Below are 25,901 nucleotides of genomic sequence, written 5' to 3' on the forward strand. Positions count from 1 at the left end.
ACTGTATCATAATTGTCAAGGAGTGAAAATATTGCCTAAAAGCATTGGCCGAGCTGTGCCTCTGCTGTGAAATCTTTTATGTAGGAAACGTTAACGTGTCATCATATGCCGATAGGAACCAAGGCCTTTGAGGAAGGTATAAGAAATTAAAGACCAAAATCATTTAATTTGAGAATAGATGCATTAACAAGATCAAATACAAGTTACTTGTCTTTTGTTTCAGATACTACCCTGAGAAAATTTTCCTCAGCACATATTGACTATATTTTGAAGGAAAAGGAGCATAATATAACCTTTGAGTCCTGAGAAGAGCAATTGCAATCAATGGACTTAATGTCTTAAATGGCTTTTATTATCATCATTGGTGGTATATAGAAAAAGGTTAATAAAGCCTCTTTCACAGCTGGAACTTACAAATTAATCCTGTTCAGCAGCATTCTCTCTCTGTGCTCACTAATCAGCTCATGCAGCTGGTGGCTGACGGTCATCTCTTCCTAATTAGAGGAGCACGTGCTGCAGAGCCATCATTCTGAATGAGAGCCATGGTGTTTACTCTGTTTCCCTCACCCTTCCTGCTTCATTCACCGTTAAGCAACCCGTGACAATGACACAGGTTGTCACACAGAGTATGAGGAGATGGAATCACAACATTTGGAGGTAGATTGCTTGGATTTGAGTCTAGGCCTTCAACTAGCTGTGTGACCTCAGGCACGTTACCTAATCTCTCTGAGCCTCGGATTCTCCATCTGTAAACAGTCGTTCCAGTTGCTTCCTAAGTTCTGATGATTAAATGAGATAATACATGGAAAAGCACTACGCAAATATCTTTTTACATTTTTAATTGTTGAAAATTTCAAACCTATTCTAAGGTTGAGAGAAGACAGTTGTACCCTCATGTGCCCATCACCCAGCTTCAACAATCATCCATTCACGGTCAGTGATGTTCATCTATACTCCAACCAGTACTCTCTCTTGCCCCCAAAGGAATCTTATACAGCAAGTTCCAGATGTCATATCATCCCCATGCTTACATATTTTAGTGTGTATCTCTAAAAGGTAAAGTCTCTTTTTTAAAAGCCTAACTATAAAGCCATTATGCTACTTAAAAATTTTAACACATACCTAGTCAGTGGCCATTTCCCAGTTGTCTCATAAAATCTTTTTAGAATTATTTTGTTTGACTCAGGATTTAAATAAGGTCTACACATAGCATTTGACTGACCTGTCTCTTTAGTCTGATCTATAACTGCACTGTTCAACATGGCAGCTACTAGCCACATGTATCCATTTAAATTTAAACACAAATTAATTCAAATTAAATAAAATTAAAAATTCAGTTCCTCCATTGCAACAGCCACATTTCAAGTGCCAAATAGTCGCATGGATAGTGCAGATACGGAACATTTCCACGATTGCACAAAGTGTTATAGGACAGTGCTGATCTACAAGTCTCTCTTCCCTCTCTGTTTCATCCATTTTGATTGTCAAAAAAAACCCAAGTCATTTATGTCATGGAATTTCCCACATTCTGGAGTTTTCTGATTGAATCCCCATGGTGCCATTTAACATGTTCCTTGGCCCTCTGTATATAATTGATGGTTACAGCTAGAGGCTGAAAAGCTGTTTGTCTGTTTCATGAGCTCAAGTCCTACCATGTGACCTTAAGCAGGTAACTTGACCCCTCTAAACGTCCATTCCCTCACAGATAAAACAGGAATAGTAACAGTACCTACACCATTGGGTTGTTATGAATGTTAAAGGAGATAATCTGAAGTGCTTGGCCTGGTGCATGGCTCATGGCATGGATTAAGTATACATTAGTTATTATTTGCATTATTATACTTGTTATTAGGCACTGACTCTCAAATCTTAGTCCATGCATTGGCTGTGTCAAAATCCTCCACAGACATAAACAAAAGCTTTCCAGAGATTCTAATTCAGCGGGCTGTAATGCAGTCTCATTATATTTGTTAAAATAAATCTATCAAATCTTTGTCTAGGATTTACTTTTATTAATTGATTTGCATTCAAGTGATTAGGATGATTACAATAATTATCCAGTGAACTCTTAGAATTTTACTAAGATTCCTCTCTTTGGGTATGCTTGGAAAATCTGTCCCTAAATCAATATTGCAAAGTATATACAAAATATTCACCACAGCACCTTTACAATTAAATATTCATTCCATTTTTATTATTATAGCTTAGCCTAGAGAATTAAGTAAACATGTGTTACTTCACTCCTACACACCGTTTAAACGCAGCTAACAGGCTTTCTGAATAAACCAGCCCGCCCCCGGCGGTATCAGGAGTTAGGTTCCGCATATGCTTTCGCCAGGCTGCAGCCGCCTGAGGGGACTCGCCCGGGGCCCCGCCCTCAGAGCTCACACCCGCCTTGCGCTCGCGCCCCAGGGGCCGCCCCCCGACACTCCAGTGCGACTCTGCGTGCACAGGCCAGAGGCTCAGAACCAGCGCCGGGCTGCCCTGCTCGGCCTCCTGGGCGCAGCGGCGTTTGCCCGTGCACGTGCCCTCGCATCGCGCGCTCCGGGGCCGGGCTCCGGGCGGTTCTCGCCGCTGCAGTTCCACCGGGACTTCCGCGCTTCGGCGGCCTGTCTGACGAGCCGCCGCGCCCAGAGAGGTTCAGGTTGGAGCGACACTTCCCAGAGGGCAGCGGTCACGCCAGATCTTTGGCTTCCATTCCGTTTTCGCGCGCTTCTCCCACTTTGCAAGGTGAGTTGAGCTCATTTGTGGATGTGTTAGCACAGGATGCGGGAATCCTGTGAAGCGAGTCAATTCGGAGCCCGACGTGAACCAGGTGGGGTGGCGGCAGAAGCGCTCACAGGGTGGAGGCCCATAGTAAGGACGCCAGTCCTCAGGGGACTCTCGGGCATGAACGGCAGAGGACGGTGTGTGTCTGTGGGGACAGACGGGCAGCGTGTGGCGGGGTGTGTGTGAGAGACGCGAGTGAGTGGTGGGATGCGCCTCCGTGCCGTGGGTGTGGCTGCGAGGCTGTGACAGGTGCGTGGCTGTGCTGGGGTGACGGGGATTTGGTTGCATGTCCTTTACCTGTGCAGGTGTGATGGCTGTGGCTCTGTGGCGTCACTGTCTGGTGGCTCTGGGCTGCCTGGCGCTTCCTCCTCTTCTCTCCTCACAGCCACTTGGCTGCAAGAGGGAAGTAGGACATTGAGCCCTAAAGGAAGATTTCCAGCCAGGGGGCACCGAGGTTAGTTTGGGAAAGCCTGGGGAGTTCTCTACTTGGGAGCTCTGAGGGGCAGCTACTGTCTCAGAGCCTCGGGGTTCCCAGAGCTCGGACCCCAGGAACGTGCTGTAAACCTATACCCGTAGTCCAGGCTCTGTCGTCTTTTCCATCTGTTTATGTGTATGAGCAGGGCGGGTGTGGACCTGGAGAGTGTCGTGTAAGAGAGTCATTCTGTGCCCCAAGAACAGCCTGGTGCCTGGTGACTTCCTCCTCAGTCCTGCCATCCCCCAAAGAAGAACCTTGGGGAGGGGAAAGAATTGTTTTCATGCAAAAATCAACATTGAGGATAGTTGTTTCTTTCTTTCATAAATTCACTGATTTTAAATTATTGATATAAGAAAAATTTAACAAAACTTTGCAATAATATCTGATTTTTAGTTGTCTTCCCAAAAAGATTTCCAAATACTGATTGAAATACAAGAAAATAAGGAATCGTTTTATTTACCCACATGCCTTTTGTTGCTGCTTCAGGGCACTGAGAGTCTTACTGATGTTCTCACTTTATGAGACGCTTGATCACATCAGCTTCTTTGCGCAGGTTGTGATTCACAAATGTCTCTTTGTTTCTGCTGCATTTCGGCGGGAGGGAAATTTCCTCCTCCTCTTTTCTAGAAACTCTTGATATATGAATTAAAAATGCATTCTCAAGCAAAAGATCTAATTTTGCCCATTATTTTTGTGAGCATTATCAGAGCAGGGCTGATAAGCACAATTTTACTCTAGGAAGGAGAATCGTTTCTTTTATAATACCCAATTAGGGGACATGCAATGTTCTTCAATAAAAATAGCTAACATATTTATATTTATATGGGATTACAACATATTACTAAGTTTTAATGTAGATCATATTTCTCCAACATATTCATGCTAAGTAAGTGATCTTCGTACTCTTGCCTTTACTGATGAAAAACCCAAGACACTAAAATGTCATGAACTCTAAGAGCAGTTACATTTAGAAAATCTGAGAACAGAATCTATGTCTTAAGTTTCAACTGGATACCATTCCCCGGTTATGAGTGTGTACTTTACACTGGGACCAGTATCATCCTGATTAATAATCCTGTACATGCCATCACACAGCAGAACCAAATTAATTAACCTGTTCCCTGTTAGATTTTTGTGTTTCTAGTTTTTGGCTGTCAAAAACTCTGTATTGAAGATACTCGTACATGCATTTCTTTATCTCAATATTTTCTTAAGAAATGTCTAGAACTAGAATTTGGGGTAAAATAATCAGATTTTTAGTAAATGCTTATCATATGCCAGACCATGCCATCTTAGTATTTGGGGTGATAAAAAGACTCAAATGACACTGTTGATACTCTTATGTTCCTTCTGGTAGGTAAAGTAAACCCTGAATAGGAATAGATGCATTGAAGGCCACTAGGGAGATTCAGATAATGTGACTTGGTGTTTGATAAGGCAGTGATGTCATTCTGACTGCAGCCACCACTGTCGGGTTGCGATCAAACTATGATGACCTATGAGAGCACCATGATGGTAAGGAATTTATGTTGTAAATTTTTACCTTACTTTTTCAGTTGAGATATATACATGATCATAAAATTCCCCCCCCTTTTTTTTTTTGGTGAGGTAGTTTGGCCCTGTGCTAACACCTGTGGCTAATCTTCCTCTTTTTGCTTGAGGAAGAGTGGCCCCGAGCTAACATCTGTGCCCGTCTTCCTCTGTTGTGTATGTGGGGTGCCACCACAGCATGGCATGATGAGTGGTGTAGGTCCATGCCTGGGACCCAAACCTGTGAACCCGGGCCACCAAAGCAAAATGTGCTGAACTTGACCACTACGCCACTGGGCCAGCCCCAAATTCACCTTGTAAAAGTGTACTCAAAAGAAAACTTTTTACTATATTCACAAGGTTGTACAAATCAGTACCACTATCTAATTCCAAAATATTTGATCACCTTAGTAAGAAACCCTGTCCTTGTCAGCTGTCACTTCCTATCCCTCGTCCTCCCATACTCTGGAAACCACTAACACGTCGTCTGTCTCCATGGATTTGCTGAGTCTTGAAATTCAGTCTACATGGAATCATGCAGTATGTGTCCTTTTATGTCTAGCTCCTTTCACTTAGCCTGAGGTTTTCAAAGTTCGTCCATGTGGTAGATAAGCACATCATTCTTTTACTTTATTTTGGAAAGTATACACGGCACTACATTTGCTATTTTAACCACTTTTCAGTGTACAGTTCTGTGACAGTAAGTACATTCACACTGTTGTACAACCATCAGCACCACCCACTTCCAGGACTTTTTCATCTTCGACTGAAACTCTGTCCCATTAAACACTAACTCCCCATTCCCCTCTCCTCCCAGTCCTGGCAACCACTGTTCTCCTTTCTGTGTCTATGAATTTGACTTCTCTAGGACCCTCATAGTAGAGCAATCGTGCAAAATTTATACTTTCGTGACTAGCTCATTTTACTTAGTGCAGTGTCCTCAAGGTCATCCATGAGGAGTCGGTATCAAAATAGCCTTATTTTTCTGGCTGCGTAATATTCCCTTATATCCATAAATGGCATTTTCTTCATCCATCTGTTGATGGACATTTGTATTGCTTCCACTTTTTGGCTGTGACAAATGTGAACATTTGTGTACTAGTTTTTGTGTGAATGCATATTTCCATTCTCTTCAGTATATACCTAAGGGCAGAAGTGCTGGGTCACATGGTAACTCCTACTTTACATTTTTTATTCTGATGATGATGGTTGCTGAGTGAGACTGATGGGATAAGATAATTGAGCAGCTTTCTGGAGGACGTGGCTAACAGGATGGGAACGGGTTCCATGAAGAGAACTTGCAAAAGGATGTAGCCCCGAGACCAGCAACAATACATATTAGCTATACTCAGGGACTTCAGCCATCTGTCTAGACAGTAATCCAGCAATGAGCATGCCTAGAAACCTGAGAGGAGATTGTGTCACTGGTAACTGAAGGAAACAAAAACCATTTAATAAAACAACCCAAATTTAGTACATTTCCCCAAGACCAACTAAACTCTGTTTAGAAGAATGAACTTTCCACATTTTGGAAAACAGCTTCCACTTAACACACAACAAATCTTCACATGCATAGATATTTTAACAAATGAACATTCAATCAGCAAGTTAAGATATACTCAACAAACAAAATCCCCCATCAGGGGCAAAAGATAAGCACTGTCAACATGTAAATGTAAAACTTTCTAGATTTTTTCTGTCTATTGAAGTCTGATGATTTTTCAGTCGTTTGATATTGAGATACACATATGTTCTTCAAATGGTATCATATTGTACCTATAGTTTTATAACCTGATTTTTCTACTGACAGTGTTTCCGGAATGCTTTCCATGTTCACGATATTTTTCCTGACTTCACGTTTATTACGTGGATATGTTGTAATGTGTTTAATCACAGTCAGTTTTTCTGGAATTGGAATACTGAATATTTCCTGACCAGTTCTATGTCTTTTCTAACCTCTTCAACCTCACCTGACCCCAAGGCCATGAGGTTAGGTGTGCCTGGATGGCGTGGCTCCTTTTCAGTCCTGGAAGGTGTGAATGGAGGGAGGAGGACCTGTTCAGGGCTGGGCTGAGCAGCCTAGTCTCAGGTGCAGAGCAGCTTCCCCAAAGTGGAGGTCTGTCCAGAAAACTGTCTGCTGAAGTGTTTGGGTTTCCTGGGCATTAGGGGAAGAGTTTGGGTTTATCTACAGTCCTTCTAATTTTTTCATATTGTTATGTTTGTACAGTTAGAGGTATTATGCAAAATGGAATGGAGGAGCCAAATGTTACTTCCTCTCATGGTAACCCTAAATTATGCTTGCTCTCATGGTCTCTTTTTCCTTTCCCAGCTCTGGATTCTCTTTGTTCTTTCCCAGTAGAGGAATCCCAAGGAGGACTGATCCGTTTTGGCAGGTGCACAACCATGGTATGTGTAAGTTAGTGTTTCCTTCTCATTGAAATAGTGGGACGTAAATGTTTTCATTAATTGTTCTGAAGCTTCCTACCCAAAAGAACCCCATGTTATTATGTGCTTCCCAGTTCCTCCCATTCCAGTGAACTGAACAATGGTTCCAAATAACCTAGTCCTCCTTATGTGGCCGAGTCTCTTCTAGCCAGTGTTTATGTATTCACTGACCAGATTATTCTCTCCTATATGTTCAACTTAGTAATATTAAGAGCTATAATGGAGGAATGAAGAAATTAAGTCCTGTCAAGAAATGATTTGAGCTTCCCGTGTCAGGACTGTAGTTGCATGAGAGATGGAGATCCCATTTGGCCAAGCAGGGAAAGACTCTGACATTCTCACAGACGTGAGTTTTCTAGATACACGTGATAAAGCCCAGCAATGAACGATCTCTGGAGGCTGAGATCCAATGCTCTGTGAGGTTTTTGGAATTGAATAGCAATATGATTTAAGACTTGAAAATATATGGATCATGGTCCTTGGTAAGGGATTCCTGAATGATAAATATGACTATTTTATTGCTGACTAGGATGCGATGAATTTTAATGACTTTGATATAATTCTGGATCATCCTACATTAGTATCCTCTAACTCATGAACCACAGAAGTACTAAGTCGGATTGCTAGTGGCCATAAGAGAGAGTAAAATCATGTCTTAAATTAACAGAGAGCAAGAGCAGAAAAGACCTTAGATATGTTGTCCAACTTAATGTATAAAATCATAATCATCTAAACATGATTAATTCTATTATACCATAAGTTAGAGTGCTATGCAGCCATTCAAAATATTTTTCAAAATAATGAAACTACATATGATAGAATTTAACAAAGAATTTGAGTATTTAAGATATTCTTTAGTTTCTTTTTAAATGCTGTTTTTCTATCTGTTATGACAAACTCTAAGTTTCAATTGGAGAATTTTATCCTTTTACATTTAATATAATTATTGACAGTTAGATTTAGGTCATCCATTTTACTATATGTTTTCTTTTTTTCCGTTTGGCTTTTGTTCCCCTTTCTCTTTTTTTCTTCTTTGGGGTTAATAATATTTATTTAAAATTCCATTTTAACTTGCTTTTTCTATATGTGCCTATTTTTAGTGGTCAGTGTCTGTATTTAAATATATATATATGTATATATATATGTATTTATATATATATATAATTATTTTATTGGATCATATTGGCTTTCAACCTTGTATACATTTCAAGTGTCTATCATTATATTTCGGTTTCTCTTTAGACTGCATTGTGTTCATCACCAATAATTCAGTTTTTATCCATCACCATACATATGTGGCTTTACCATTTCATCCTCCCTCATCCCTTTTTCCTCTGGTAACCACTAATCTATTCTCATTTATGTGTTTGCTTATATTCCACATAGGAGTGAAATCATACAGTATTTCTTTCTCTGTCTGACTTATTTTGCTCAAGATCCATCCATGTTGTCTCACATGGGAGGAGTTTGTCTGTTTTTATGGGTGATTAGTATTCCATTGTATATATATACAACACCTTCTTATCCATTTGTCTCTTGATGGGCACCTAGGTTGCTTCCACATCTTGCCTATTGTGAATAATGCTGTGGTGAGCATACGGGTGCATATATCTTTTTGAATTAGTGATTTCATGTTCTTTTGATAAATACCCAGTAGCAGAATGGCTGGATCATACAGTATTTCCGTTTTTAAGTTTTTGAGAAATTTGCATACTGTTTTCCATAGTGGTCACACCGGTTTGCATTCCCACCACCAGTTTATGAGCATTCCCTTTACTCCACATCCTCTCCAACGTTTGTTATTTTTTGTCTTGGTAATTATAGCCATTTGACTGGTCTGAGGTGATATCTCATTGTCGTTTTGATTTGCATTTCCCTGATGATTAGTGATGTCGAACATCTTTTCGTGTGCCTGTTGGCCATCTGGATATCGTCTTTGAAAAATGTCTGTTCGTATCCTCTGCCCATTTTTTTATTGGATTATTCTTTTTTCTTGTTAATGAGTTGTATGAGCTCTTTATATATTTTGGAAAGTAACGCCTTGTCAGATGTATGATTTGCAAATGTTTTCTTCCCATTGGTAGGTTGTCTTTTCGTTTTGCTGATGGTTTCCTTTGCATTGCAGAAGCTCTTTAGTCTGATGTAATCCCATTTCTTTATTTTGTCTTTTGATTCCCTTGCCTGTAGAGACATGGTATTCAGAAAGATACTACTAAGACCTACATCAAATCTGTACTGCCTATATGTTCTTCTAAGAGTTTTATGGTTTCAGGTCTTACGTTCAAGTCTTTAATCAATTTAGAGTTAATTTTTGTGTATCATGTGAGACAATGGTCTACATTCATTCTTTTGCATGTGGCTGTCCAATTTTCCCAACACTATTAATTGAAGAGATTTTCCTTTCTTCATTGTGTGTTCTTGCCTTCTTTGTTGAAGATTAGCTGTCCCTTGATGTGTGGTTTTACTTCTGGGCTTTCAATTCTGTTCCATTGATCTGTATATCCGGGTTTTTTATGCCAGTACCATGCTGTTTTGACTACTACAGCTTTGTAGTATATTTTGAGTTCAGGGAGCATGATACATCCAAATATTGTTTCTTTTTTCCCCCCTCAGAATTGCTTTGGCTATTCAGTGTCATTTGTTTTTCCATATAAATTTTAAGATTCTTTTTTCTCTTTTCATGAAGAATGTCATTGGTATTCCATTCGGGTTTGCATTAAGTCTGTAGGTTGATCTGTAGATCAATCTGTAGATTGATTTAGGTAATATGGACATTTTAACTGTGTTTATTCTTCCAATGCGTGGGAATGGAATATCTTTCCATTTCTTTGTCTTCTTTGAGTTATTTCATTAATGTCATAGTTTTTGGAGTATATGGCATTCACCTCCTTGGTTAAATTTATTCCAAGTATTTTATTCTTTTTTGTTGCAGTTGTAAATGGGATTATAGTCTTGACTTCTCTTTCTGGTGGTCCATTACTAGTGTATAGGAATGCAACTGATTTTGTGTGTGTGAGGAAGACTGGCCTTGAGATAACGTATTTTGCCAATCTTCCTCTTTTATTTTCTCCCCAAAGCCCCAGTACATAGTTGTATATCCTAGTTGTAAATAGTTCTAGTTCTTCTATTTGGGATGCCACCACAGCATGGCCTGATGAGCGGTGTGTAGGTCCACGCCCAGGATCCCAACTGGCAAACTGCAGGCCCCCGTTATGGAGTGAAACGCAAATGATTTTTGAATGTTGATTTTGTACTCTGCAGCTTTACTGTATTCATTGATTATTTCTAATAGTTTTTTGTTGGATTCTTTACAGTTTTCTGTATATAGAATCATGTCAACCACAAATAGTGACAGTTTTAATTCTTCCTTTCCTTTTTGGATACCTATTATTTCTTTTTCTTGCCTTACTTGTTTGGCTAAAATTCCCAGTACTATGTTGAAGAAGAGTGGCAAGAGTGGGCACCCTTGTCTTGTTCCTGTTCTCAGAGGAATGGCTTTCACTTTTTGACCATTGTGTGTGATGTTGGCGGTGGGTTGGTCATATATGGCCTTTGTAATGTTGAGGTACTTTCCCTCTATACCCATTTTATTGAGAGTTTTTATCATAAATGGATATTGGAAAAGAAATTGAACTGAATCCTCTAAAAAGTAATGTAAACTTCAGATCAATAAGAAAGTTTATGAAATCTATAAAAATCTTTTTCATTCTCATATTTCAATAGTGAAGAAAGAATAAAGTGGAAAACAGTATCATTTGCAATCTCAATAGAAACATCAGACACTTGGGAATCATATTTATGTGGACCCTAACTAAATTTATAAAGAGATTTAATTCATTCAACAAATATTCATTGAACCATTAGTCTTCTGGGTACTGCAGTAAATAAGATAAACAAATGGGAGAAAATGTTTTGTTTTGTACTTGTAGTCAGAAATACAAAATGTAGGCAGGGTATGAATTTTCTGGTCCAAGGTGCTGGGAAGAATATATGAATGGAGCTTGGAGCACCATGGACAGTACAGACAGTCGTGCTAGCATGTTTAGTTGGCAATAATTATTCTGATGCAGAGATCTGGAAGAGTAGGAACCAGAGATAAATCTAAAACCTAATTTGCAGCTATGAAGGTTACAGGAACAGATTCTGTCTCCAAAAAATATGTGGTTCTCCCACTTTTTTCCCCAATGAGTTGAGGTTACTCACTAAAAGACTTCATGATACTATTATTCATTTTCTGACCATTTTTTACATTTTTTTGTGTTACAAGTATAATATTTGATTCCATTATTGAAATAATGTACAATGTGTAATTGAAAAAGTAAATGATTAGACATTATATATGAATGGAGTTATAGCTGAAGCCTTGTTTATTTCTTTCCATCCAAGCAGGACCAACAGAACATCAAAGAGGTATTAAAATATGAAAAAATGTTGCTATGTGATGGAAAACAGCACCTTACAAAAAGCCTGAGAGAAAAGTGCTTTAGGATAAAAGTAAGTGCCCCTGTTCAAATTACAAATAAATATTGGGGCCCTTCCAAAGGCCTGAGGAGTCACAGGCACCTCTATGGAATGAATAGATAATGCTCAGTATTCTTCTAAACTTCATAATCTAGTACAGATATGTGTGTGCATACATGCATACATACACAAACAAAACAGTGGGGTTTGGGGCCGGCCCTGGGGCCAAGTGGTTAAGTTTCTGCTCCCGCTTCGGCAGCCCAGGGTTTCCCCAGTTCAGATCCTGGGCACAGACATGGCACCGCTTGTCAGGCCACGCTGAGGCAGCATCCCACATAGCACAACCAGAGGCACTCACAACTAGAATATACAATTATGTACTGGGGAGGCTTTGGGGAGAAGAAGAAAAAAGATTGGCAACAGATGTTAGCTCAGGTGCCAATCTTTGAAAAAAAACAGTAGGGTTTATGATTTTGAGGCTTCACTGGAAAGGTGGTATTTCAGCAGATACCTGAAAGGAGTCAATGGTTGAGACATACAGGTATCTGGTGGAGAGCAGAACAGGCAGGGAGAACAGCAAGGACAGAGCTCCTGAAGCAGAAGCTGCCTAGTGGGCTCCAGCAACATCAACAAGGGGGAAAGCTAATGAGAAACAAGGTCAGAGTTAACAGGAGGAAGCAGGCTGTGGGGCTTTTAAAAGACTTTGGGTTTTACTCTGAACGAGATGTGGATCCACTGGAGAGTTTTGACCATGAGAGAGACATGGTCTGACTTACATTTTAAAGGGATAGCTCTGATTGTTGTGTTGAAAATTAAGTGATAGCAGGAAGACTATTTGAAAGACTAATTTCAGTAATCATTCGAAGATGGTGATGGCTTGGCAAAGAGAGGTAGTAGTGGAAGCAGTGAGAAGTGTGTGGATTCTGAACATGTAGTGAGGGTAAAGCCAACAGGATTTACTGTCACCCCTATTAGAACACAAGATCCCTAAAGACTTCTGTGTGTTGTTTATGGCTGCATCACTTAGCACAGTCCTGACAGAAGTCAGCCTCCAATATGTATTTATTAAAAGTACAAATGAATGACTAGACAGTGCTGCTCCAACCATAAGGTGATTCCTCCTAAGACCAAAGGCAAGAATCCCCTCTCCAACATCCCAGATTAATGAACATCTATCTAGGTTTTCCTTAAATTATTAAAAGGAGAGCTCATTATTGTCAGAAGCCCCTTACTCTATTGTTTAGCACCCTGAACTAAATATGTTAATACCCGATTGAATGTAAAGTGTTCTTCCACCTGTGCCCTGACCAGCTTGTCACCTGTCTGGTCTCTAGAAAGTTGAGCTGCTGGGCCTGGGCCTAATGGGTGTCTGCCATACACAAGGCACTAGACTGGGTGCTTTAACTCATGAGACAGAGTTTATTGTTCCATTTATAAACAAAGAAATTGAGGCCCAGGAGGAAGTTTAGTCATTGCCCAAGGTCACACAGCTGGTAAATTGGTAAAATTAGGATTTGAAACCAAGTCTAAGTTTAAAACTTGGGTATAGAAGCATTTCTACAAATATAATTTTATTTCCTTAATTTATAGTGTCTATATGTATTTTATAGGTTATATATAGATATTATCTAACATTTTACTTAATTCCCTAGAAAACTTTGTGGAAATTATTGTAGTCTTCATTTTGTAGTTGGGAGAATGGCTCAAGGATTTCCCCAGTCAGGAAGTGACAGGGCTAGAACCTGAACTCTAACTCTGATAAAAGGTGAGAAATCTCAGATTCTAGGCAGATAATAGAACGTAGGTCATGTGATTTGTTGTCACTCATTTTGATGCTGGCTCAGTGAGCTGAGGAGTCGAAAGAAACATTTCTTGGACTCTCAAGGTCTGGCAGTAGTGCTCTTTTATTCAGGAAGTAGCATGGAGTAGCATGGGGACAGGACCTATGGGCAGTGAAGAGCTGCAAACATGGGTTGAGGGTAGGGCTAAATTTATAAGGCATAAGTATGTGAGTTGCTTCTTTACAAGACAAAGGAAAAATTAGGTAAAAAAAGTATCAGTGCAGGTGGAGTCTGGTTATCAGGTGGTCTTATAACTTTGGGTAAGAATCAGATTGAATGAGGTCAGGATGTCCCATGCTTCTGTGAGGATGATATAGATTGGTATGTAGGCCAGGAAGCCTTGGGCTTTTCTCCCTGAGGCATCCTTGATCCTCATCAGTTTTATCTGCTCACTCACACCACCTATTGTCAACAGAAGCTAGCATTCAGCCTTGAGCTACAATACATACTAGATTGAATTCATGCAAATTTCTCTTCCAACTTTGTAAATGTTCATTCAAATCATGGATGTTTAGAAGACTAAAAGAAAATGTATCAAAATGATAACAATGGTTGTTTCTGGTTTTCTTTGTTATAGCTGTTTTATAGAGGATTAGAATTGGCCACCCCAAGATATATCTCTTTGGCATGAAGATTATTTTGGGCTGGTTACTTTCAAAAACTGCAGACATGAGAGAAACTCTGAAAAGTAGAAGTTACCCTTTGTAAGAGACATTTCCATTTGTAAGGGAAATCTCCATCTGTAAAGATGTCTCCCTCTCTGTACCAGGAAGAAGGGGGATGACCTTGCCTCTAGAAACTCTTATCAATGCGGAAGGCAAGGACTTAAATCTGCATAATAACCTTACTCTTGTTTACTGTACTTGTCTGGTAACCTCCCATACTGACTCCCCCTACCCACAACATCCTCCTTTGTCTTTAGCTGAAGATGATATTTAAGGTGAGAGCTTCCGCCATTTTGGTGAGTTGCTCAGTTTTCCTGGGTCTCTCCCATGTATACATGTTATAAAGCTTTGTTTAATTTTCTCCTGTTATTCTGTCTCATGTGAATTTAATTCGCTGTCCAGCCAGAAGGACTTAGAGCGTGTAGAGGAAATATCTTCCTCCCCTACAGTTTAAACTTCTTAAATTTCCACAATGATTATAATTATATCTATAATCCAAAATCGACAATAACATTTTCTTTTTGTTTTTTATACACAAAAGTCTCAATTTATTTCTGCCCTATAGAAAGTGTTAAAGCATAGATTTTGTTACAATTCCAGAGCTAGGACTACTTATTGTTAAAGTAGAATGAATTATTAAATTGAATGAATTCTCACTGCCTTTAGGAGCTTCTGAAGAGATACACAGAGATGGATAGTCATTATGAGTGCTTAAATGGACTCTGTCTTGACTTGGAGAGGGAAATTGAAACCCAAAGAGAGCTTTCAATTAGAGTAAAAGCAAACCTCTCACTTCCACATCCACAAACCAGACAGATTCAGAAACTTCTCACTGCCAACCAGAGATGTTCCATGGAGTTCCACAGAGTCATGAAGAAACTCAAGGTACCACCTGTTTTAGTAATATCTTTGTAAATATTGCCATTAATTTCAGTTACAAACCAGTATATTTAAGTCCTGCTTTGGGAGTTGGTGTATTTGCTAATTAGTACATTTGCTACTGAATTAAAGATGGCATGGGTCTGAGAATAGCATGTGCAGGATCCTCAGTGCATCTAGGACCTGCTCATTCAACAAAACCTGAGCTCTGCCTTTGGCCTTAACAATGTGTCAGGGTGCTGGGGAGACAGAGATGAGCAACCGCTAAATCTCTCCTAGTCCAGTGGGTGAGGCAGACATTTGAACAGGTGAGAAGTGCAGTAGTGGACAATGTCCTGGAGAACAAGTTGAAGACAAGACTGGACTGGAAGCTGGGCTCAAGCAGTAAAGCTTAGAGTTCATTTTAGAGATGAGGAGGGGTCACTGGACAGTTATTTTAAGTGGTGGCAGTAATGTGATCGGGTTGCCATTGTAGAGACTTCACTACAGACAAAGAAGAAATGAGTCTGCAGGGGATGATAAGCCTGGTGGCAGAGAGAAGAGACAAGAGGCAGTTACAATTGTCCTGATGAGATGTGATGGGTGACAGTACTATGGGGGAAGGATTCATAGGGATGGAAAGGATGAAAGAAGTTAAAGAAATATTTGGCAGTTTACAATAGTAGGTCCATGTGCTTGACAGTGGAGGGAGGGGAGGGAAGTTCAGACTGAGCCCCAGGATTTGGGCTTAGCCGGGTTTGTGGATAGTGGTGCCATTAACTGATAGAAAGAAAAAACGAAAGGGAGAAGGCAGGTGAGGCAGGAGGAGAGATCTGGTGTTTAATTTGAGATGTTTTGAGATAGAAATAACTATAATGGAACATCCAGGAAGAGAAACCAAGTAGGCTTTTAGTTGTGAATCTGAGGTTTGTCAGGAGAAAAATCAGGACCACAGATAAAGATGTGGGATCCATCAGCATTTGGTGATAGATAGTACAACAGGTGTGAATGAGGCCACCCAGAAGTATAATAGAGTGAAGATAAAAGAGAACTCTGGAAAAGATCAGTTCTCAAGAGGCAGTAGCAGAAAAGAGAGCAACACATGAGTTTGAGGTTGGAAAAGTCAGAGAGATAAGAGAGAACTGAGCAAAAGTGCCATTGGTCAAGTCAGTGGAGGAGAGTGTGTCAAAGATGAAGTGGTCAAGAGTGGCAGATGCTTCAGACAGCCAGAACATGAATGAAGAGATCCCCTCAATTGTTGACAATAGAGCTTACTGGTGACCTTTGTCAGAGCAGTTTTAGTTGAGTGGTTAGGAAAGAGGCCAGATTGTAAATTGTTAAGGAATGGTGGAAGTTGAGGAAGTAGGAAGCGGTATCTTCCCTACCTAGGTAGATTGCCCCTCAGGCTCTAATAGTCTTCAAAAGCCTAACAATCAGATATCCAGAACTTATTCATGAGGTCCATAGAACCAGGGCATTCAAATTCTTGTCCCCTTTAAGCCACACTTGACAGGTAAGTCCTGAGGCAGGGCACACTCACGTTGGCCACCCAGCTGACATAGGCAGGAGAGGATGTTGAAATGAATCTCACTGGGAAAACTGCGTGATATAATTAACCAAAAGGAGGCAATAGAAAAAGGTGGGTTTATAGGGAAAGGCATCATGTTACATTGTAAACATATTGAATCTGAGGTAACTGTAGGACATCCCTGAGGTAGCTCCAGAAGGAAGTCAGAAATAAGAAACTAGAGGTCTGGAAGTCACTCTCCGAAGACGCTGAGAGTAGAAACTTGGGAATAGAGAGAGGTTCTTCCCTTCTTCCTCACTCCTCAGAGGATAGAGACAAACAAGACAAGCCGCCCCACCTCTTAGTCTTGAGAGTTTAGAACTTCCTCTAAACGTGATAAAAGTTTCATTTCCCAATTTGTTTCATGTTTTCCTGCAAGTATGTGTTAAGCCATGTTACAAAGATAAAGGAAGAACAACATGAATCCATCAGTAAACTTGAAATGGTTTTTATTGATGAAGTGGAAAAGCAAAATGAACTGCTAAGTAAAATGCAGCATCTTCAACAAGATGATGATGTACCATCCAGAGAATTAGGGGACCTCCAGTTGAGCCAGAAAATGGATCTACATATTGAGGTATGATTTATTTAAAATGGATTTAATTAGATTTTAAGTCTTTTTATCAAATAGAAAGGTACCTCTTCATGTGCTTAGAGTCATTTTCATTTATGAAATTAAAAACAGCTTGCAGAGGGGCCAGCCTGGTGGCGTAGCAAGTGGGTTCCTGTGCTCTGCTTTGGCAGCCTGGGGTTCGCTGATTCAGATCCTAGGCGTGGACCTGGCACTGCTCGTCAGGCCATGCTGTGGCAGTGTCCCACAGAGAAGAACCAGAAGGACCTAGAACTAGGATATACAACTATGTACTACTGGGGCTTTGGGGAGAAAAAAAATAGGTTGCAGGATGACAGCTGGCCAGATGTAAAGAGTGCCAAGTCATAGACTAGCCTCCTTTCAGAACTACACAGATATAGAAAAGTAGACTTAATATCAGCAAGTAGGATTTCTTGGAAGGCCAGAATAAGTTTCCAAATGCCTTCTAAAACTTCCTAGATCTGTGACTGGGAGTCACAGACATTTGTATTGTAGCAACCCCACATGGAGTGTCCTGCTCTCACCCAGCAGTGTGAGGCCCCTGCAGTTCCCAGTATGCATGCAAGGCCTGCTGTATGCACAGAAAAGCTGCATCCAGAAGCACTTCAGACACTGTCACAGATTCATTGTTTCGAACAGGTTTTAAAAATGCCAAAAGGCAGAATTTGTAGATGTGCCTCTGTTACATAGCCTATACTGCCAAAATTTTATTATTTAAATTAGAATTATATTTCTAATATAATGAGGATAAATTAGAATTATGTTTACTTCAAAATATTAGAAGTGAAAGTTCAGTAAGGTTATTTTCCCCTTTTTATGATATTTGTCTGATATTTAGATAAAAACTTTCCTAAGATTCAGGAGATTCAATGCTTATTTTTCACACAGGAAATTCTCAAAGATTTTTCGGAATGTGACTTCCACAGCATAAAGATGGAATTTCAACAAGTACTGAGTAATAGGAAAGAAATGACCCAGTTTTTGGAAGAGTGGTTGAATACTCATTTTGATATAGAAAAGCTTAAAAATGGCATCCAGAAAGAAAATGATAGGATTTGTGAAGTCAATATCTTTTATAATAAAAAGATAATTGTAAGTAGTACTTTTTTTGTGCTCATTCTTTTTTTTTGTTTGCTTTAATTTTTCTGCCTCATTCTTAAAAAGACTTAGAGCAACTTAATTTTAAGTATATTTTCTTTCATTTATTTGTATATGCTTCTTTATTTTTTTATTTGAAAAAGAGTGACTGTAAATGTGTTCTTCCTCTAACACATTTTGCTTCCTTAAGGTAATTAAATATATCAACTTGTAAAGAAGATAATAAAATGTTGCAGTATAACAATCCATTTCCACTGGTGAAACCTCAAATCTTGCCATTTTCCTCTGTCCTTTCTCGCTTCCGTAGGACCTGAGCCTTTTCCCCCAAGTATCCTCAAACAAGGTGAGATGCTAGCCTGTTTCAGGGCTGTGGGCAGCACCTGTGGTCAAGCCAAAGACAGCTCTAGTCCACTAATTAGTGAGGCCTTGTGCTTCTCACCTCGGTGCTGTTGCTATCATACGTGCTGATCCTTCAACTGTGAGGTTCAAACATGTGGTTTGTATCATTGTTCCCAAGGTGACCAGCCCTTGTGGACAGATTCATATGAACCAAGATTGCTTGAGATCAGTTTTATTAATTTGTTTTACTTTCCACTGATGAGAAGATTCATTCGGCTTTCTGAAGTAATCTCTACCTCATACACCTGGTAAAATTGTCATTAATCAGAAAGTTGCTTGTTATATAGGCAGTTGGAGCAAAGGGAGCTAGATTAATATTATAGCTCCTAAGATTGGTTTTATATTTCATTTGTTTGGGTAGTTCTTTCCTGACACTTTAATTTCATCTGGAAACTATACTTAAATCACATTGAAATGTAGATAACATTTTTAAAAAAGGTTTTCCTGTGGATAGTGAATCCCATTTGTCGAATACCCCAAGCTAGCAAAACAGTAAATGAGCTTTTAAAATAAAAAAAAATGGTCCACAATCAATGAAGAAAAGCATAAAACCAGTGTTTGGGATAAGATAATTTCCATATAATTCAGTGTTTTTCTCATAATATTGAGGGCTCACTTGTGGTTAGAAAGTAGAGATTTCTGCTCTGTGGATCAGCATGGATATGTGGCTTCTTCCACCATCTGAGCATAGCAATTGATAACTTGGTGTGGTGTGGGGTCAGTAGTCCAGAACCAAGGAGAGTCCAGGGTGCCAGCAAGAACACAACTAATTTAGGATCCGCATCTCACAGAACTACCATAAAGCCACAAAGAAAGATACAGGTAAGGCCAAGAAGGCATTCATGATGAGAGCAAAAAGTACATCCCATAGGAATAGGAAGTAAAAAGATGATAGAAGCAATTTCAGAGTGAGTCAGCCTTTGATGTAACGAGGGTATGGATTGGCTGTTACTCCCTGCACGGAAATAGAAGATTTTCAGATTACGAAAAGTCAGTAAATTTTTTTCCTTATAAACACTGAGGTTTGAAATGAAAGAGGAAAATAGATTGTTATTAAGTTTACTGGGTATGCTCTGCTATTAGATGTCAGTTAATGTTTATATATGACATTATATATGTCATAACATACATAATGATTTTAACCTGACCAGTTCTTCAGATTCCTCTTCATATGTCAGTGCTGATCTAATAGAATGAGATTATCATCTTGCAAATCAATATGAATCCTCTCTAGTCCTTATTCTTCTTTTATTCTCATAATCAATATCCAGCGTCTTCTGAAATGTCAGGAACTGGTGCAAGCCACAAAGAATGTTCACATTCTTTTAAAGTACTATTCTAGAATGTTCTGAATAATGAATTTCAACATATGCCTTGTCCTAGAACTCTAGTATTTTCCATAGTGGTTTTTTTAATACGTAATTCATTTTAGAAGCTATAGTGTTGTCTTTACTACTCAATAGGCTATAATAAATGAATCAACAGAGTTTGAGGAAAGAAATGTGACCATCACCAAAGAATGGGAACATGACCTGAAATCAGTGAAAGAGAAAAATGAAAAACTGTTGAAAAACTATCAAACTTTGAAGATCTCTCGAACATCTGGTGCCCTTGTTAATCCTACTACACAAGGCGATAAGAATCTTCATGTCACATCAAGAGCTACACAACTAACCACAGAGGTATGAGATTTCTTATAAGATGTTTTTCAATTTGCAGCTTCATTGTAGAGTTAAAGATGTATCATATGTAACATTTCAGAGCAAAATCACAGTATTGAAGGTATTAGGGAACATGCATGATGGACTTGTTTTTTAAATATAGTTCTATTGGGGCGCTCACTCAACTAATTATAAAGCTACATGTTACATAAGATCTTACCTTTGAATTATAAAATAGAAGTAACTCATGCCTTAATTTGATTAATAGGTATGTATACCACTTAAGGTGTTATTACCATACATTATAAGTTTTCTAAATCATGTGACTTTCTATTAAATTATAATCTATGTCTATAGTACCAAACTAGTTTAGAGGGAAAGAGCAATTTAGCTTTTCTCTAATTATCATCAGTGTCTTTAATATTGGTTAATGTGATCAAAACAAAAATGGAAGAGGCTAAAAGTATAATAAATTTCTTATACAGATTAACCTGTGCCCAAGAATCAGTACATTATTTGAATAATCCAATAACTGTATTAACTGCCCTTACTTGGGAATCTGTACAGCAAACACGCTGTTTTATTTTGTTAGCACACACGTCTTAGTGGGGAACCCGAGTGAATTACAACTTAGCATTTTTACCAAAATAAATATTTATAATAAAACATCAACTGCCAGTTTAATAATTATTACTAGTGGAAACTAGAAGATCACTAATATAGAGTTTATTGATTTGCTGATCACTACAGACCTCAGTCAGCTGTAGAGGTAAAAATAGTGGAAATATGAAACCCATCTTCCAAAGCAATAAGATAAACAAGCACAAGGAAATCCCATTTTCAATGACCCCAGGAAATACCCCATCAGATAATAAATCGTATGTTATTAGTTTGATAATTAGGCCAAATCAGAGTAGCACAGAGCAGGTCAGTGATGTGGAGGTAGAGCAGTGGGGCAGGCAGAGAGTTGGGCAGTCCACCCAAACAAGTAGGAGAATTCAGTGCATGACAGTAGGAGCAGTCAACTCAGGGGGGAAAGATAGTCTGCTTAATGTTTGAATCAGAACAACCAACTAGCCATCTTAGAAGAATAAGTCTGGACTCCTACCTCATTCATTAAACAAAAGTAAATTCCAGGTGGACCAAAAAGAAACGTTTTCCAGGAAAACCTGCATGTGTGTATATGTGAACAGTCTTATATTATGAACAAATTAAGATATTTTTGTACTTATAAAAAACTGGAAATAACCTAAATGTTCATTAGTAGGTGACAGGTTAACTAGTTTATAGTACCTCCATGAAATAGGATATATTTACCCATGAAAACAAAAATGCGAGAGATCTATGTGTTGATAATGAAAAGATCTGGAAAATATATTATCAAGTGAAAATAAAATTTTTAATTTTTTAAAAAGCAGGAGGCCAGCCCCATGGCATAGTGGTTAAGTTTGCATGCTCTACTTCGGCGGCCCAGTTCATGGTTCAGATCCCAGGCACGGACCTACACCACTCATTGGCAGCCATGATGTGGCAGCAATCCACATATAAAATGGAGGAAGATTGACATAGATATTAGCTCAGGGCTAATCTTCCTCAAGCAAAAAAAGAGGAAGTTAGCTCAGGGCTCATCTTCCTCAGCAATAAAAACCCACAAAAAACCAGAAGTATATATTTATTGTTGTTATGTGCTGTAGAGTCAGCTCTGATTCCTGGCAACTCTATGAATGAGTGATGTCCAATATCCTGTCCTCAAGAGCCCTACTCAGCTCCTGTAGACTCACGCCTATGGCTTCCTTTCTGGAATTACGCCATCTCGTATTTCGTCTTCCTCTTTTCCTGCTGCCTTTTACTTTTCATCATGTCCCCAAGGTAGGATAGTCTCAGTTTTACAATTTTTGCCTCCAGAGATAGGTCAGGCTTAATTTGCTCTTGGACCCACTTGTTCATTTTTCTGGCAGTCCAGGGTATCGGTAGAGCTCTCCTCCAACACCATATCTCAAATGAGTCCATTTTTTCCTGTCAGCCTTCTTCACTGTCCAGCTTTCGCACCCACACATAGTAATTGGGAATGCGAGGGTGTCGATAATCTTGGCCTTGGTCTCTAATGATACTCCCTTACTGTTGATGATCTTTCCTGATTCTTCCATCGCTGCCCTTCTGAGTCACAGTCTTCTCTTGATTTCTTGGCTGCGGTCTCCATTTAAACTGATGACTGAACCAAGGGAAACAAAACCTTTAACAATTTCAGTGTCTTCATGGTCTACATTAAAGTTGTATAGTTCTTCTGTAGTCATATCTGTCTTCTTCATGTTCGAATGCAGTCCTGCTTTGGCTCTTTCTTCTTTCACGCTATTCTGTGTGAACTTTCTTCTTACACACTATTGTGTGTGTGACTTACTGTTTTTGTAAACTGTATATTCACATGCGTAGATACATATAGAAAATTTCTAGAAGGATACACTTGAAAGAGTTTAGTAGTCATCGCTTTAGAGTCAGTGGGGGTTCTGAGATGGGGGAACTTAATTATATGCCTTTGGATTTTTCCACATACTTGTATTTTTCAGCATAAAAACTAGGTAATAAAAATAAAGGGAAAGATATGTTACATGTATTCCTCTAAAGTGTCAATTAACAAATATACTTTCTGTAAGTAGTGTTAATTTAAAATGTAAGTGCCTATTTAATATGCTTAGCACCATGCTAACTAGTAAATAAAATAAGTACTAACCTTATATAAAATCTGGGCCTCTTTTAGTCCTAAATGATCAGCTTCTAAATGAAAAAAATAATACATGTATAAATTGAGTGACATTTGGAGTCTCCATCTATCCTATGTTGATGCAATCTGAAAGATTAATACCTATATATGATCTTTGTTTCATATAAACTGTGATTCTGTCTTCAAGGCACACCTTATATATGTGTGTTTTTTTTAATAGAAGATTCAAGAGCTGGAAACTTCACTACGTGAAGCTAAAGAAACTGCCATGCAAAAGGAAGACAAGATTATAAAGATGCAGAAAGAGCTTGAGATGACTAATGATATAATAGCAAAACTTCAATCACAAGTTAATGAATCAAATAAATGCCTTGAAAAAACAAAAGAAATGATCCAAGTACTTCAGGTAACTTAAAACTCATTTTATAAATAAAGGCATAATTTTATAAATTATGCATAATAAATATAAATAAATGCATACGTTTATTTTCATGCCAAATAATGATTGTTTTATCTTCCTGTAAAAATTATTTTTAAAAAACATAAATATTCTTGACAGTTTAAAATATATCTTATTTTTTTAATTTTTTTTAATTTTTTTCCTTTTCAAAGTAAGGAAATTTTTTATTTTCACTTTAATTTCTGAATGCCAAAAATGTAGAGGATGTATGTTTGTATATCTCTAGTAGTATATTGCAACATTTTTTCATAAATATGTTTTTTTTAAATTTTTCATTATTGCAGTAACATTGGATTATAACATTATATAACTTTCAGGTGTACATCATAATATATTTCGAATTCTGTGTAGATTACATCATGTTCACCCCACAAAGACCAATTATCCATCACCACACGTGTGTCTAATCACCCCTTTTGCCCTTCCCCCTCCTCCCTTCCCTTCTGGTAACCACCAATCCAGTCTCTCTTGCTCTGTGTTTGTTTGTCATTTTTATCTTCTACTTATGAGTGAGATCATATGGTATTTGACTTTCTCCCTCTGACTTATTTCACTTAGCATAATACCCTCAAGGTCCATCTATGTTGTCACAAATGGCCAGATTTCATCATTTCTTATGGCTGAGTAGTATTCCATTGTGTATATATACCACATCTTCCATTCGTCCCTTGATGGGCACCTAGGTTGTTTACAAGCCTTGGCTATTGTGAATAATGATGTGATGAACATAGGGGTGCATATATCTTTTATGCCTTTGTGTTTTCAAGTTCTTTGGATAAATACCCAGCAATGGGATAGCTGGATCATATGGTAGATCTATTCTTAATTTTCTGAGGCGTCTCCATACTGTTTTCCATAGTGGCTTCACCACTTTGCACTCCCACCAGCAATGTTTGAGGGTTCCTTTCTTTCCACATCCTCTCCAACACTTGTTTCCTGTCTTGTTAATTATAGCCATTCTGACCAGAGTGAGGTGATATCTCCTTGTAGTTTTGATTTGCATTTCCCTGATAGCTAATGATGTTGAACATCTTTTCATGAGCCTGTTGGCCACCCATATATCTTCTTTGCAGAAATCTCTGTTCAGATCTTTTGCCCACTTTTTAATTGAGTTGTTGGTTTTTTCTTGTTGAGACTTTCTTTTTATTTTTCAAAAAAATATGCTTCTTATCTAAATATTTAATACTCTGTTAGATAAGTACATTTTAAAATTATATTTTTTTCTACTTAATCCCCTGTTATTGAGTCCCACCTGGTAGCCTATGGGCTTAATCTAACCTGTTTTCTCTAGAAAGAGCAGAGTTGAAATGTTTTTGAGCTTGAATGCCGTTACACAAGTCGCACCCTCCTTCATCACAGCCTTCCTTCCTCGTCTGAGCCACAGCTACTTCTCACTCTTCTGCTACTTGGGTCGGATCCTAATAGGCATTTTGTTCACTGTTCCTGCTCCAGTGTCTCTTCTCTTCATTCAAAAATTAGAAACAAGCCAAGAATGCCTACTCTTTTCATTATTTAACATTGTTCTAAAAATTCTGGTTCTTTCAATGAGACATGAAACAGAGAGGCAAGAGAAAATAATCTTAATTTTGTTTTTAGAAATTGTTAGTATAGCTAAAAACCAAGAAAATCAACTGTAAAGCTTTAAAATCTTTGAGAGTAATTTTTTAATACTTCAAATAACTAAATGATCACATTTTTATTCATTCAACAAGTATTTGTTGAATACCTACTATGTGTTGGTCATTGTTCTAGATGCCATGTGTACTGCAATGGAAAAAAAATAAAGCCTCCTTGAAGAGGCTTACATTCTGCTTCATGAAGTCAGAAAATAAACAAGTATATATGTTTGTTAAACGGTGAGAAGTGCAATGGAAAAATATTAAGCCAGACAGAGGTATATAGGTGCAGGGTGAGAGTGGGTGTGAGTAGGAGTGTGATTTTGTAAGGGGAGTTGAGGAGAGCCGCACAATTAAGATGACGAAGTGATGGTGTGAGCTGTCTGGTAGGGAAGGGCCTTCTAGGCAAAAGAAGTAGCAAATGCGAAGGCCGCAACACAGAAGTAGTTGAGATGTATTCAAGGAAACAGCAAGAAAGCCAGCGTCTCCTGAGCAGCGTGGGCAAGGATAGAAGGGGAAATAGGTGAGAAGTAGCAGAGAGCCAAATCATAAAGCATCTTGAAAGCTATTTGTAAGCACTTTGGGTTTTATTCTGGATGAGATGGGAAGTCATCAGAGGATTTTGGCAAAATGATATAGTCTGACTTAAATTTTTAAAGGCTGCCCTTTGAAAATAGAATCCAGGAAGGCGTGTTTGTTAGTGACGTGCCAGCTCCTACAACAAAGGGAACCACAAAATGCAATG

General features: G+C 38.7%; 1 protein-coding gene and 1 long non-coding RNA gene across 3 annotated transcripts in view; both read left to right on the forward strand.

The window, feature by feature from the left end:
- The window catches only part of LOC123284044 (uncharacterized), a 29,007-nt gene extending 27,332 nt beyond the window's left edge, over positions 1–1,675 (forward strand). The window contains exon 3 of one of the 2 annotated variants that reach the window (XR_011501169.1): positions 224–1,675. This is a non-coding gene — a long non-coding RNA (uncharacterized lncRNA). The remainder of the gene's footprint in view (positions 1–223) is intronic. The other variant, XR_011501168.1, reaches the window with a different exon arrangement.
- Positions 1,676–2,263: 588 nt separating this feature from the next.
- Positions 2,264–25,901, forward strand: part of LOC139044127 (centromere-associated protein E-like) — a 34,675-nt gene continuing 11,037 nt past the window's right edge. The window contains exons 1-8 of the mRNA XM_070503680.1: positions 2,264–2,730; positions 7,104–7,180; positions 11,606–11,713; positions 14,853–15,071; positions 16,991–17,188; positions 18,092–18,295; positions 20,164–20,382; positions 23,301–23,486. Coding sequence (XP_070359781.1) covers positions 7,178–7,180; positions 11,606–11,713; positions 14,853–15,071; positions 16,991–17,188; positions 18,092–18,295; positions 20,164–20,382; positions 23,301–23,486 — 1,137 coding nt within the window. The 5' untranslated portion in view covers positions 2,264–2,730; positions 7,104–7,177. The remainder of the gene's footprint in view (positions 2,731–7,103; positions 7,181–11,605; positions 11,714–14,852; positions 15,072–16,990; positions 17,189–18,091; positions 18,296–20,163; positions 20,383–23,300; positions 23,487–25,901) is intronic.

The sequence above is a fragment of the Equus asinus genome, unplaced genomic scaffold (genome assembly GCF_041296235.1).
Source record: "Equus asinus isolate D_3611 breed Donkey unplaced genomic scaffold, EquAss-T2T_v2 contig_613, whole genome shotgun sequence".
Classification (NCBI taxonomy): Eukaryota; Metazoa; Chordata; class Mammalia; order Perissodactyla; family Equidae; genus Equus; species Equus asinus.